This window comes from Phlebotomus papatasi, chromosome 1 (assembly GCF_024763615.1).
Source record: "Phlebotomus papatasi isolate M1 chromosome 1, Ppap_2.1, whole genome shotgun sequence".
Classification (NCBI taxonomy): domain Eukaryota; kingdom Metazoa; phylum Arthropoda; class Insecta; order Diptera; family Psychodidae; genus Phlebotomus; species Phlebotomus papatasi.
In genome coordinates, this window is record NC_077222.1 from 55,315,693 (window position 1) to 55,330,776 (window position 15,084).

At 31.2% G+C, this 15,084-nt stretch overlaps 1 protein-coding gene across 1 annotated transcript in view; it reads right to left on the reverse strand.

The window, feature by feature from the left end:
* Nucleotides 1–15,084, reverse strand: part of LOC129807499 (octopamine receptor beta-1R-like) — a 28,625-nt gene extending 13,541 nt beyond the window's left edge. The window contains exons 1-3 of the mRNA XM_055856800.1: nucleotides 12,676–15,084; nucleotides 5,370–5,421; nucleotides 5,133–5,278 (exon numbers count right to left, since the gene is read on the reverse strand). Coding sequence (XP_055712775.1) covers nucleotides 5,133–5,278; nucleotides 5,370–5,421; nucleotides 12,676–12,977 — 500 coding nt within the window. The 5' untranslated portion in view covers nucleotides 12,978–15,084. The remainder of the gene's footprint in view (nucleotides 1–5,132; nucleotides 5,279–5,369; nucleotides 5,422–12,675) is intronic.

Sequence of the window (15,084 nt, forward strand, 5' to 3'; positions counted from 1 at the left end):
ACAGCTAATTTATTTCATAAATAGTGGAAAAAATGCGATTTCAATATAAATGGCGAAAAGTAGGGCACTGGCGGAAGTGGTGATTCCACCCTATGATTAAAAAAATTAATAAAGTAAAATATTTTTATTTGTTGATATTTTTTTTACTCGTGATATGACAATTGCATATATTCACGTGAAAATAATATGATATTTCACACCAGTAATATATATGCTCAATATTTATAAGTTGCGAATTAAACGATAATTATTATGTAGTAGAGCAGTTTTTTATATTTACATTTTTTTGGTGTAAAAAGTTTTTAATCCATACTTTTCTATATCGTATAGATTCTCTGATTTTGCCACTGAATTGAATAGGAGCAATAAAATTCAGGAAAATCTGTATGTTTCAATATAACTTGTTTACATATCATCGTGGATATTTTAGTAAATTCTGAGAATTTTTCGATTTTTCGATTGTAATGGTGATAGTGAATTATAAAATTGAAGTCAGTTTTACCATTACAAGAGGATTGTTCTGAATATTTTTCGCAATTTTAGATTCTCTAAGCACTTCTTTATTTCTCCAAATTACATTTTTAAAGAGTTCCCAAAATTATCCATATAAAAATGATATTTTTTGCATTACTTTGTTCCAAACTTTAGGTAATGAAATTAATTTAATGACAATAAAGCAAAAGATTATTTTTTCATAAATCATTTAAATAATCTTGAATTAATTTATACAATTCGCCTATTTTGTGGAATACTTCCCTTAAATCTCAAGAAATTTTAAGTATTTTAGTTAAACTTTTTCGTGGTCCGTTGGTTAAGAGAGCTTTTATTAAAATTTTAAAATTCACCTATCTTATAAATTCTTTTTCGTTTTTGTTTTTAAAGTCGTAAAGAACGTAATTTTTATTATGACAATGTGAAACTAGTCAAAAAATATGAAAATAAATAAATTATATTAGTGACACTTTAGGAATAAAAACGGAAATATATATTTTTATATTTAAACAGTTTAATTTCCTTTTTGTTTTTAATTAAATTAATTAAAAAATTATCATTTCAAATTCTTTTCAACTTGTTCAAACTTGTTATTATTAAAATTTCGGCTTGAAATAATTTATTAAGAAAAACTACAATTAAATTTCTGAATATTTCTCTCTTAAATACTCAAACTTTTCCTTTAATCACTAAAATATCCCTATAGTGATATGGATGGAGTGGTATTTATATGGAAATTGTTTGTGCCTTTTAGGTAAACCAATTTAGATGCTCTTAATCGCTGTGACGGAAAACGGAAGTTCAATGATGGGAGGCTACTATAGGAAAACTGTGAGGTTTCCTTTGGAATACTTATGAATTACTAAGTATAAGTGAAATAGCAAACTTCTAAGTGATGGGTGTCAGTTTACGTAAATTCGTCCCCAAAGCAAAAATTATATTGAAAAGTTTTCCCAAGAGTAAAGAGAAGTGTGATGATACGTAAAGTGTCTTGCTAAAGCAAAATGTTTGTGAGAAAGCAAGAGCTGTGATATAAAATCGATTAAAATTCCTAAGATATGAAACATCTAAATCGTGATCTTATATTCAAATAATATACATGTCTATCCTGTGTAAATATAATAAAGAGATATTCTGGTGAATTCCATTCAAATTCTACATTGTAGCCAGTGAGATTGGTGCTCTGATCCTGTGAAAATTAATTGACATGCGTTCAAGTGTTCAAAACCCCTCACGAGCAATTTTCCCATGGATTGTTAAAACGTGAATGAAATTTATTACTTCAGCATATTTGGATATGCAGAAAATTGAGCACACTCGCTTTTCGATTACTGAAATAACATTTTTCAATAGACTTAGACCGCTATTAGGGTTTATAGTTAAACATCTGAGCCACCCCCATGATAGACTGTGAAGATTACTCTCTGCTAAAATGGTGTATATTGTATTTACTAAACAGGGTGTGTCAAACGAAGCGTGTACAAATAAATATTTGTATCATATTGCGCTATAAATCTAATAAAATGGATGAAACATTGCAATATAATTCTAAAATCCAATTTATGTTTTCTGGATCGTGCATCAGAGACGAGATAATCATGTAACTAATCCTTCAAAAGGAAAAAGGAAATTAGCCAAGCCGGAGTGACGATTTATGTTTCAAATAAAAATAAATTATTTAATATTTATAGAATATTTTTATAAAGTGAAGAAAAGTACGATTTAATAATAATTAAGATACCTAAAACATTTAAAAGATTTAAAATTTGGGAAGTATTCCTATTTTATTCAAGAGATAATTCATAGAAAAAAATCCATGCCCATGGTTTAAGAATTTTTTCGGGAAGCTCACTAAACTCAAGTTGTTGTGCGTGACTTTAGATAACCCAAAAAAGTCTCCCAAAAAACTGTTCTAAAACTCGACACACTTAAAAATAATTTTGTGAAACCCAAAAAACCAAGAAGGAGTTCCGCGAAACACGAGAAATATAAAGTAATTTCGCGAGAACCGGAAGATTTAAGAATTATTTCTTGTATCCGAGAAACTAGAAACCCATATGTCTATAAAAATGATTTAATTATTCAAACGCAAACACAGAGTAATATTTAAAAATTATCGATTTTAAGTAATTACTTAAAAATTACTGAAAATAAATTAAATTACTTAAAATCGAATGTCTAATCGAAATGTTGTCTTTATAAGGGGGGAATGATAAATTATATCGATACTAGAAACATTAATATCATTATAATCTATGTATATCTTGACCACTCAGAATATAAGTCGAACAACTCGATTTTGTACAAAAAAAAAACGTTTTATTCGCTTTTTAGATAATTATTTATACTCTCTACCTTCCCTGTGGACATTATACTTGAAAGAATTATTTTCAAATTTATAGAGATTTTAAATATCAAAAAACCTATACTCTGCATGTAAAATCTCAGCTTCAAATCGCTCTCCTGTAAAATTTACCTATTGCGAGTTATTCGTTTCTTATTCTGAGCGGTCGATCTTATATTAAGGAGGTTTCCTAAAGTAGAAGGGCAAAAATCGATTTTTTATTGCTTAAATCGATAAACTATCTACGAATAAATCATAAATAATTTTGAAGTTGATTCGAAGTATTTTCAAAGATACAGAGACCAAAGCTAAAGAAGCGCCCAGCAAAATTTTCTGAGCGCTCCACTGAACATCAAAAGCTTTGAAATACGTTTTCTCCATATCTCATTTTTACGATTTTGTTAAACTGGCAGAAAACAGACCCGAAAAAGGTATTGACCGATTGAAACGAATAAATACTTCTTCTCATTAGAATGTAATTATTTTCTAAATTAATCTCAATGGTTGTAAAAAATCATATTTTTTTAAAATATTTTTTTATAGCATGTTGAAGTCAATATTTATTGACCCTACAGAAATACATTTTTTTTAAATAAAAACCTGAACAATAATGGTTAGGATTTCGCGATTTTCTCCGGTTTTCTTAAATCACCTGTGAAATTCATTTAAAAAATTGATTTCTTTATTCTTTACTTTAGAAAAAATTACGAGCTGCACGTTTCCCGACAATTAGGAATTGGTATGACAGGGCACCATTATATGATTGTTTTATTATTAATTTTGCTTTTATTTGGAACCAAATTTTAAGTGACTAAACCTAGTAAATCATAACACTTTTTTGGTTAGGGGAAGGCCTGCATGTTTGAGACACTCATAGTTTGAGAAACGGTGTATTATTCGTTGATTATTTATAAAAATATCACAAAACACCAATAAAATTATTTTACTAAAGTCTATACTAGTAAGTATACTAAGCGCTATACAGAATATGAACCTAATTTTCTGAGTTTTGGAAATAATGGCCTCAATTCTGAAACCAAAATCAAGATCAAAATTTGAAGCTGTCAAATATTTCCAAAATCAAGATTTTGTATTCTGACGAGAATTTTTTATGGAACTTAAAATCTTTGAGCTAAGAAACAAGATTTCAAGATTTTTCCACACTTAAGGAAACGTCACTTCTGACAAATGTCTTCATTTCTCTGTTGAATTTTGTTATATAAATTAGGAAAATTAATTTTATAAGACGTACCAAACTTGTGACCTGTGATGAATCAAGAAATGCAAGATGTGATTATTTTGCACGTATCCTCAAGGTGGTGTACTTCGATACGTACATCTAGAAATACGGACCATTTCGATTAAATTACAAGATCAAACACAGTATTTTTCAAAGTAATTCTCTTATTGTACTATCTCTTATATAAATATTCCTCATTAAGAGTGTTTTCCGTATGAAATTCTTCATATTGTTAGTGTCTTGAAAATTCCAAGCACCTCTGAGAGGTTCTTGGAATTATATCAAGGAAACAAGAAATTTGATATCTTAAAATCTTGAAATATTGGTTCCAGAATTGCTAATCTTGATATCCACACGGTTAGTGTCTTGGATTTCAAGATTCCAAGACATTTGACAGATTTGTCATCTTGATCTTGATTTTTTAATTTCATAATACAAAAATCTTGAAATTTTCTTGATCTGGATCTTGATCTTGGTCTCAGAATTGAAGCCAATGTCTTAAAAATAAAACATTAAAAGGTGTTTTAAACTTACTGGCTCTCCCCTATGAGAGCTATATTATTTAAAAATTAAATATTCTATTTATTTATCAGCATGTTCATGTGCTTCTTTTTTAGTGCATTTCCCAGTGACTTATCTATTACCACTACTGTATTAAATGGCAGAAAATGCGAATCATAAGAAATATTTAAATTATAATTTATAAAAAAATATAAATGAATAAGGAGATGTTTGAAGAAAAAATATTGTTAAGTCTCAAATTTAATTTTCAAATACAAACTGTGTTAATATAGAGATCATTTTCATATCAAGAGACTAAATTCTGTATATATGCAAAAGACATTTCCGCGATAACTAACTCTACCAGATAAATAACTTATTATTCTCAAAGAGGTTAAAGACTGAACATGGCAGAAATAAAAGGATTGTTGTATAGGATGATGTCAGGGAAAGGATTTCACATAAGCTTGTTTTGATCCTATTGCTGTAGGTAATTTGTGCAGAGTTTCCAAGGAGTCATCCCTGATTTTACCGAGAAGGATATACCCTTAATACCTGTCCACAGAGATGCAGCAGAGGTGGAGTATGCTAGCTGTGGAGAAATAGACGTCAAGGCTGTTCCAAACGTCGCACATGAAGGACCCAAACAGCCAGCGGCCAGAGATTTCTACGGAGGCATTGAATGTCATAGCACACAAAGCCTGAAATTTAATTAGCAAATGAGAGAGATGAAGCTCTTCTTTTATGCATGCGGTGTTGGCAACGACACTATTTCATGTTTCATCAACTTACCACCAGCATATCCGCCATCGCAAGTGACACAACAAAGTAGTTTGTTATCACCCTGAAAAGTGTTTAAACAAGGGATGAGTTGGTGGGCGGTTGAAAGTCAATTTATAATTTAATGTTAACAAGTTTGGGAACGAGTGAATGGTTAGGAGGCATCAGAGAGACGACAGATTAATGCTGAATACACTTTAGAGGGAAATTGGAGAGAAAATCTAATCGTATAATTTCCATATTAGTATACACTCAGACGAAAGATTATATCCTTAAACTACTCAATAAATTTACTGATGTGATATTTATACTAGTCAGTGTATAATTGCTATGGATAATTCTAAATTAAGAAAATAATAGCTGCTAATATGCTATATAAAACATAAAGAGATATTCTATATTGATAAGCTAATTAAGCATTTTCTTATTCTATTCTGTTTTGACTAAGTTTAAATTATATTCCTCCTAGAGCAAAGTAACTATATTTATAACGCAAATTATAAAATAATAGATTTCCGATCAAAATCAAGAAAATTTCAAGATTTTAGTTATTTTAACATAGAAAACAATAGCAAATTAACATTATTGGGTTATTGTAAGAATAAGAACAAGCAATAGGGGTTACATTTCAAATTATAAAGGAATATTACAAGACTCTTGAATGTTAGAATATTATTACAGTAGAACCCCGCTATAGGCCATCGCTCTATAGTCCACAATTTATCGACCGTTGATTACAAAACACTGATTTTAAGTTAGGTTATGTTATTTAGTACGCGATATGAAATGTTGTCATAATTGTTTTAATATTTTTAGCAAACTTTATTGAGTAGTTGTGATATTTGTGATCCATAATAAAGAGAGCGAGGACAAGTACCACATTCGCAAAGAAAGTGGAAGCCGTCGAGCAATTACAATACTAAAAGTCGTTGATAATTTTAAAAAAGTGCAACCCAAATGTCAAATCTGGAACCAAATATGGACTATAGCGAGGCTCTACTGCATCTTTAAATTTTCTTAAACTTCTTCTTGATGATAGTTCTAATATAATATTATGCAAAAAGTGCTACTGATAATTAACATAATATTTTCTGATTACTCTAGCCTCATCTTAAACGTTTATTGAAATATTAATGAAACCCTAAAACTGATTGAGCTTTAAAAAGAATTTTTATTAATTAGTCGATATTTGTTACAATGTCATCATGTTACAAGGCATCTGTCCCATATTGGAAGAAAGATCTAAGTTCATTATAAACCGCGCAAGAGCGCCTTCCCCGCGATGTGAGTGCTTCTTTAGTGCCGTGTCCCCTGAGTTTTTGGACAGAGGCGGTGCATTTTATTAAGTTCTTATTAGGATAATGCCTTTTTCTGGACATTCAGTTGTTTGCACTCATCCGCCCAAGACCCAAAGATTTTGCTTATTTCACCACTGAGATCCCCAATGAAGAAATATAACGTTTCAGAATCTTGTATAACTTAGAAACGAATATTAAAAGATTTATTTATTTACAACTGCTTATACTTAATGGGACCGCTGGCTTGGAACACCTTCAAGAATATGCACAGAGTGGATTCCGATGTGTTTCCAGCTAAGATCCCGAATTTGCTTAAGCTATCTGTACGCCTAGATCTGCATTTTCAGGTGACCTCTTAATTTACAAAGCTTTAAAGTCGTTTAGCGTAAATTAAGCTAATTCAAAACCTGCTCCAAATGGAAATTTTTCTCTATTCCAAATGGAACCGTCATTGCTTTCATGATAAATAATAGTACTAAATTATCATTTATATAATTTTCTATACCAAAGTTTCATTATTTAGTTAATTTTGCCCCACATAAAACGAAAATCCATTCATATTCACAAATTTTGATTTGTTAACTTCTCAGAAAAATTAAAAGTGTACCTTTTCACAATCGAATTTTTCATATATCTGACCATGTTTTCCAATGAAAAACACAATAAGGTGATTTTGTGATTTATGTTATATTTCTGGCTAATTTTAGTTAAATTAAGTGCTAATTGTTTTTATTGTTTTTTATTGTTAATGGTACGTGAAGTTTTCAAATGAAATAACTACCTATTTCGTGAACAAAAATGGTTTTTCTGAAGTGTCTGCAAATGCTTCAATTGGAAACCCCGGAAATATGATTTTTTTGGAGAGATTTTCTTATTGTTTTAGATGGGAAAGGAGAAAAGACCAGGAATGAGTACAAATCCTGCACTCAAGAGCAACTTAACAAAGTTTTGGAAGCCTTTCGTCGCGGTTTCACTTGTGCACTGTTTGTTTCCAATTAGAAACTTCCCTTGTCTCCATTTGGATTAATTTGTTTCCAATAGAAGCATTTTACGCTCGCGTATTTTTTTGTAATTAAGAAGTTTTCAAATTATATTTAAAGAATTTTCACGAAACAGTAACATTCTAGAAGAGTCAAGGAGCAAATTTATGTAATTCTCTTCAGAAAAAATTGAAGTTAATGTGTTGAATCTTCTTTCAAAGTTAAAGCGTCTGGAAATGGTTTTGAATTAGGACATTTACCTTATTGAAAATTTTGAATTAAAAAAACCCTAAAAAATTTCTTGATGTTGATCTTACTTTTGTTTTTAGCAATACACCAGCTGTTTTTTTTTAAGAATCAATTTCTTAGTGTTACGTAAGTCATTTTCTAAGGCTGCCTATAACTAAAAAATAGGGTTGTGTATTAATTGACTATTTCTTCTTAGTATTTCTCAGCTATAAATGGAAAAAAATCCATACAAAATCAAAACAGAAACTCAAAAATTAGATTGAAGAGCAAAATAATAAATAAAAGTTGTTAATTAGAAAGCTGAAATAAAACCAGAGTATATTAAAATGAAGCACTATATAAACCGGAAATCAAAATTTAAATTAATATTCATATTTAAAAACCGCAAGTCAAGGTTGAAAGTGACAACGGAAGTACTCATTATTAACTTATTTGTATCCAATATAAATCTTTTGTCTAAGTGTATACAACAATCTATTCAGAATCTTGCTGTTATTCTATTTTAGTGTTTGTCTATCGGGCTCAATTTAGGTCTCTTCTATAGTTAAGAATACTGTAACAACATCCTACAAGTTTTGCCAATTTGAAATGACACACAGAACAGCGACTCATCTCCATTCATCTCATTCATCTCGGCGTATATTTCACCATTAGCATATTATTATCCCAAATAATTCTCCCATGGTGCGCAATATATTAACTTTATGCCATGTCTACACAAATGTTCCATACGTCGATGCCACTTTAGAATGGTTAAAAGCGGTTAAAGTGTGGAATTATTAGTGGGGTGCGAAAAATATACATATAATATTAAGACAAGGAGGTGATGTTAGTGCGAGAAATGAGTACACCACTCTCTTCCACTTTAATGTCTTTTGTGTTCTATGAACATGAAAGTGTAATCAAACACGAACAATTAAGTTTTCTTAGGATTGTGCATTTCGCAAAACAAAGAGAGAATTGCAATGAGAATGTACAAAGTTTCAAAGTTTCTCAGTTCTGAACTTATTCAATCTAACTGAAAGTTCTCCTACGATATGAGAACTATTTCTATTTGCATAATTTGTTTAATATCTAGTTATACCTTTTGCTCTGAGTTCAGAAATCTAACGAGATACCATCATAATTTGACGCCATATTTCAAGTTTATAGTTATTGTAATTTCAAATTAAAGTGCTTAGTTTTTGAGTAATTTGTTCTAATGTAATTTTGGGAAAAGCCCTTTGCATCTCCTATTATTTTATGAAACTTCGTTTTAGTAATAAAAATTACATTAGAATGAAAGAATTGCTTTCAAATCTTAAGTTAAAATATAATTACGAGTATATCGATGGCTCCATTCCATATCCAAAGTCGAGTTAGAATTATATTACTCCGAGAGATATGTTGTGCCTGAAACCGAGATCTACAAATGGTGAAAATTTAGTGATCATCCAACAATCGGGTAGCGTGATATTCATTTTTTTTCGAAAAAAAATTAATACGGGCAGCGTAGAAAATAACCAACTTCAAATGGCTCTCTACTGAAAAGTAGTCATTCTGAGTCGATAATGACATATCGACACATTGTGTATAAGTTAAATAAAATCATTTTTATCAATATATGATAAGATTCTTAATTTTTCTTGATATTTTATCACTTTAAGGGGTTATATCTATTAGAACGCCACAAATTTGCCGTTTTTGTGATTTTTTTTATGAGTTTGTTAATCAATCGATCAATATGAAATTTTCAGTGGTTATAACCGGTGGCAGCCATAATCCCGAAAGCCAAAATCCCGAAAGCCAAAATCCCGAACGCCAAAATCCCGAAAAGGCTAAAATCCCGAAAGCCAAAATCCCGAAAGCCAAAATCCCGAATTTTTAAAATCCTGAAAGGGATGAAATTATATGGAGGAAAATGTTTAGAATAATTTTCCAAGACACAGAAGATTTCCCTTTGCCTCCAGCAAGCGCGAGTGAAATCGCGGGAGTAGCTATGACACTTTTAAAAATTCGGGATTTTGGCTTTCGGGATTTTGACCGGGACCCGTTATAACATATATCTTGAGAAACACAAAAATATTTATTATTTAAATTCTGAATATAAAATTCACTCCGCGGCGAACAGTGGAACTGAAGTAATTTTCATTTGATTGACTTGAAATTTACAGGATAGATGCTTAGATGGATTCTCTAAAGAAGTACATAAGAGACTTTAAAAATAATGATTTTTTCAATTTTAATATCAACTTGTAAAAAAATCATGATTTTTTGTTAAAAAAATTGACTTTAATTATTTATAATAAATGTAATTGTTTATCAATCTTAAAAATCTCATATACTTCTCTAGAGAATCTATTTAAGCATCTACCCTGAAAATTTCTGAAAATTTCAAGCCAATAGGATGAAAATTACTCCAGTTCAACTGTTCGCTATGGATCGCCTCAATAAAATCGATCCTCAGGCCGCGTACTGCTGTGCCGCCATTTTGTGCTCAAAATTGAAATAAAAAATATTGTTGTATTCCTCAAGACATATGTAATAACCCCTGAAAATTTCATATTGATTGATTGATTAGCAAAGTCACAACAAATTCTCAAAAAACTTCTAATTTTAGATGTTCTCCTAGACAACCCCTTGAGTTCAAAAATTCAGGATTTAGATCTAGAAAGTTTTAATGCTATAATTTTACGTTCGAATATTGATTTTTTAATAAATAATTTTGTTTTTACTGATTGACAGAATCATATTTATATTCTAGCAAGGGCCTCTCGACATTTCATTTTTCCGTACATTTTTGCATAGAGGCACTGAATACTTTTGGCAAGTTTTTTCCTAAAGAGAATTGACTTATCAGTCTGATATATTTCGAAATCGTGCATTAAAAGCTATCTAAAAATACATATTTCATAATGTTCGCTGAAATTGTAGAAGAACTACGAGCAAATTAGTTTAAGTCGCGGTGCAATATCTGCAAAAATTTTTACAAAGAAAAGTGAAAAATATCTTCATGGCAAAAAAACAGAAAAATATGAGACTCATTTGTGCTCTCTATTCTTTCTTCAAATCATCAAAGAATTACTTGACAAAACTAGTTTTTGAGAAATAATTCGAAAAACACAGATCCCATTTAGATAAAGAAAAAAATATTATACAAAATTGATGAGAAATAAATTTTCTACAAAAATTTTTGTCAACTGGATATTTCTTTCTTGCCAAAAAATAATACCAATTCTTAATATTTTTCTTACAGGAAGAGTAAAATAGTTTTTAGTAAAGTTATATAGAAGTAATTTTTTTTTCAAAATATTCTAATTTTATCATAGATCTTTTGGAATCTTGTCAAAAATATTTTTCTTTGCTATTTATGCTTTATATTTCCTTTACTTCATTTTAATGTTACAATCAGTCAGAAAATTATTTACACATTAGAGGAAGTGGGGCTACTTTGAGCTGTGGGGCTACATTGTTATAAAATTTTTTCACATATTTTTAAAGGAAACTGGGTTTTAACATGATGTAATTTAAATAGATAAAACAATTTTGAATCTAAATAAAATAATTGTAAGGACCAGCTTTATTTGGAAATAGGCGAAAAAGTCGTATAACAATCTATCCCCACAGCTCAAATTAGCCCCACCTCCACCTACATTGTTTTTTTTAAGTTCCCTATAAGGAGTGATTTAAGTACAGTGCCCGCTTTGTAATCCGGATGGATTTTTTGATTTTGTTCAACGTCTCGAAAAATATTACAAGGTTTTTTTGTTGATTTAGAATAAAAGTTTTAAAAAAGATTAAAAAGAAATAATTAGAGAATTCTATGCTATTATACTTCATTTATTAAACAAAAACATCACAGGATAATTCATTTTCATTGGTAAAGACACATGCATGTAAGGTAAAGTACCCTCTAGTCGGCCGGTTTCTCAACTCGGCCAGTTGTATTATTTAACCAATTTATTAACGTTTTATAGTCAACTTCTATGAAATTTTCACTGATTTACGTTATATATAATATAATACACCTTATAATAGCCGTACTCACTATGGCGTTGTTATCTCGTAATCTCCGTAATCTGTTATCTTGTTATAATTTTTCATTTATAAACGAGAACATAACGAGATAACGAGATAACGATATTACAAGATAACAGCGCCATAGTGAGTATGGCTAATGTTAAATCGGTAAGACCATATTATAACAAATCTAAGTAAATTGAATAAATAGTCGCACTGGCCGAGTTGAGAAACCGGCCGACTACAGGGTACTTTACCTTATGACCTCAAAATTAGTTTTAATGGAACCGTCGATAACTCGTCCGAATTACGCCGATCCGGTTTGGAGAGCGGGTACTGTACTACATATTACAGATATTACACCTATTCCAGCGTAAAAGCTTGTTCTTAGATAAACTTCAGAGTAATTGATTGTTACAGTGATATTTAACATCGAAAGCTTTCACTATTTTTGTAATATTGCACGTTTAACTCTATTGGTAGAACAAATGCGTGTCTGGCAGCTATGAACTATTCATAATCACTCTACCTAATAAGAACGTATCCTTTATGAATTTTTGATCAATAACATACACATTTCCTGCCTTCCTTCAGTGGTCAGCAAGAATTTCACGTCATAAAGCACCAAATGATTTCATCATTGTGATACAGATCATTCCACGCAGAATGACTTCTTGCAAATTTAATATCGTGTATGTACACCATTTCGCACTATTATCGCCCCCTTGAGGCATGGATGTCAGAGTTGTGTGACTAAAACATTAGAGTGAATATTTGATGCAATATTTTTACCTCAATTTTCGGTGCCTCATGACGCTGACAATGACAAGGAGATTCCCAAAAATTGCGGCGAGGATGATTAGGCATATAATAAAGGATTTTATGAGGAATAAGAGTGGTGTCCGCGATGGTATGTGAATGGGTACCGTGGTATCGATGAAACCATTATTGTTGAAGGCCATGAATGGCTCAATGTCCATGGGTAGGGTGGAATTATTCATACCCGATTGAAGTTGATAGAGTGGTGAAGACACAGATGATGATAAGAGTAGTGATTGCATAGATTGATTGTCGTAAGTTTCCATAGTATACATGTATATTAGTTAAGTGTACATTTAAAAAAAAAGAAAGCGGATATAGAGAGAAGCGATTAAATTCTTTCACAATTGCAATGTTGATTGTTTTGCGATATTACCGTGGATATATCCTCTTTTTATCTCTATCTCCTCCTATATACCCTCCACCTTGTTCACAGCAGAGAGGTTTTCCCATTGAAATTACATTTTTCCACCATCATCATTTTTTTCCCTTCGCTAGTTCCTCTTCATCTAATTTCTATCATGTTTATCCATCGCTTTTTTCTTGGCCGCTTCCACACGAACTTCTTCAAAAGGATTCCCTCTCTGATGAAGTATCTCGAGATGAAATCGGGAGATTCTTCATTTCTTATGATTTATTTATTTACTTGTATATATTTTTATTTTTTTTTTCTTCTTCGAGAGCTCCACAAATAGCCTATGTGAGCTAGAAGCTCAAGATGAGCATGTTTGAAGAGCCTTCCCTCTTCAATGTCTCCTTAGACAACAATGAACATAGTTTGATGAATTCATTTAGCAAGTGGAATGTTGTAGAATGAAAAAGTGTATTTCACATGTGAGAGTAAATATCTTTCGTCTTATCACTTTGATTGCCAGTTGCATGTAGTCCACCCCCATGTGAAAAGCTCCCCTCTTGAGAGTCTCTTGAGCTTTCTCCAGCAGCACCAAAGAACAAATTGTGTATAGCAAAATGATGTGGCTTATATTGTGGAGGATGGATATTATAACAGCAAAATTGCTCAATAGTTCTCTATATTAGATATAAATTCATTGGAGAAAAGTTGCCATAAAATGGTTCAACAGTCAACTTTCTTATAACCATCTCTCGATATCACTTTTGGATATATTCTATAGCATTACTATGTGACTTTATTAGGGATGAAGTGCTCTCCTTGCTCTTCCAGTTTCCCTTGTTTTCTGCCTTTTACTCCTCCTCACTCAGGTATATCACACTGTACATATTTATTTATACTACATGGATCCTTCTCATTCATATGTAGTCATATATGTATATGGTTGTAAATATAAATATCAATATATGGTTCACGGTTTTTCTCTCTCACTCCCTCTCACTTTTCCACAGCATAGAATTTAGCTTTTAGAACGGCTTTCTTTACACTTTCCAACCTTCCGCTTTTGGTTCTCCTGGCTCAATAATTTTCTATCTGATGTTCTCTCTCACGTCTTACAAGAAGAATTGATTGGGGCTTATCGCGTGAAGAATGAATATACATTCAGTGCCACAATGTAAATGTAGTGGAAAGTAATAATAAATGCCTTTATTCCTTTTTGTGCTTTTTTTTATTTTCTTTTCTATTCTGCGTCTCCTGGCCAAAAACAACCCCTACCAATCTCCAACCTGTGGCCTCCACCCACCCCAAAAAAAAAGTAAGTTGCGTATGGCGATAAGTGTAGCAAAAATACTCCAATTTCGTAGTTTATTTTACAAATGATTAGAGGCACTCATGGGATATAGAATGAAATTTCTGGTGAAATGGCTGATACAATTATGGATGATTGAATTGTCGTATCGTAAAGCGTATAATATTGAGTCAATTGACGGGGGTGTAATGCGTTGAATACAAATGCTAAATTCATGAAAATGCCTTTCACCCCTGAAAATATATCGTTCAATGGGGAACACTACATCGTTTATAGTAGAATATTCCAATATCACTTCAAATGTAAAACACGCACAAAATTGTTAGATAATAAATTCTCACAGTGTCAATCGACAATCACTATTCATATAATTCTATATTACTCAATATATATCAATATTATTAATATTCACTGAGACATATAGCTCATATAGCCTTCTCCCACGCGCCTATTCTCACTCTATAATTTACGGTGAAATTCCACCGTTGAGTTTTTTCTATTGGTTCACTGTTTTTCTTTCTGTTATTTTTTTTTCTTATTATTTGTTCATCCAAAAAAGCTGTGCTTTATTGGTATCCAGACAACACGCGACACACTGAAAAATACTTCTTGTAGAATGGACTTGAAAGACAGCCACAGGAGAGACCAAGCGGGTGTTTGCACAAATGATGTACGTGTTAACTAAAGGAGGGCTACCAGAGAACTGCTACTGCTGGCACAA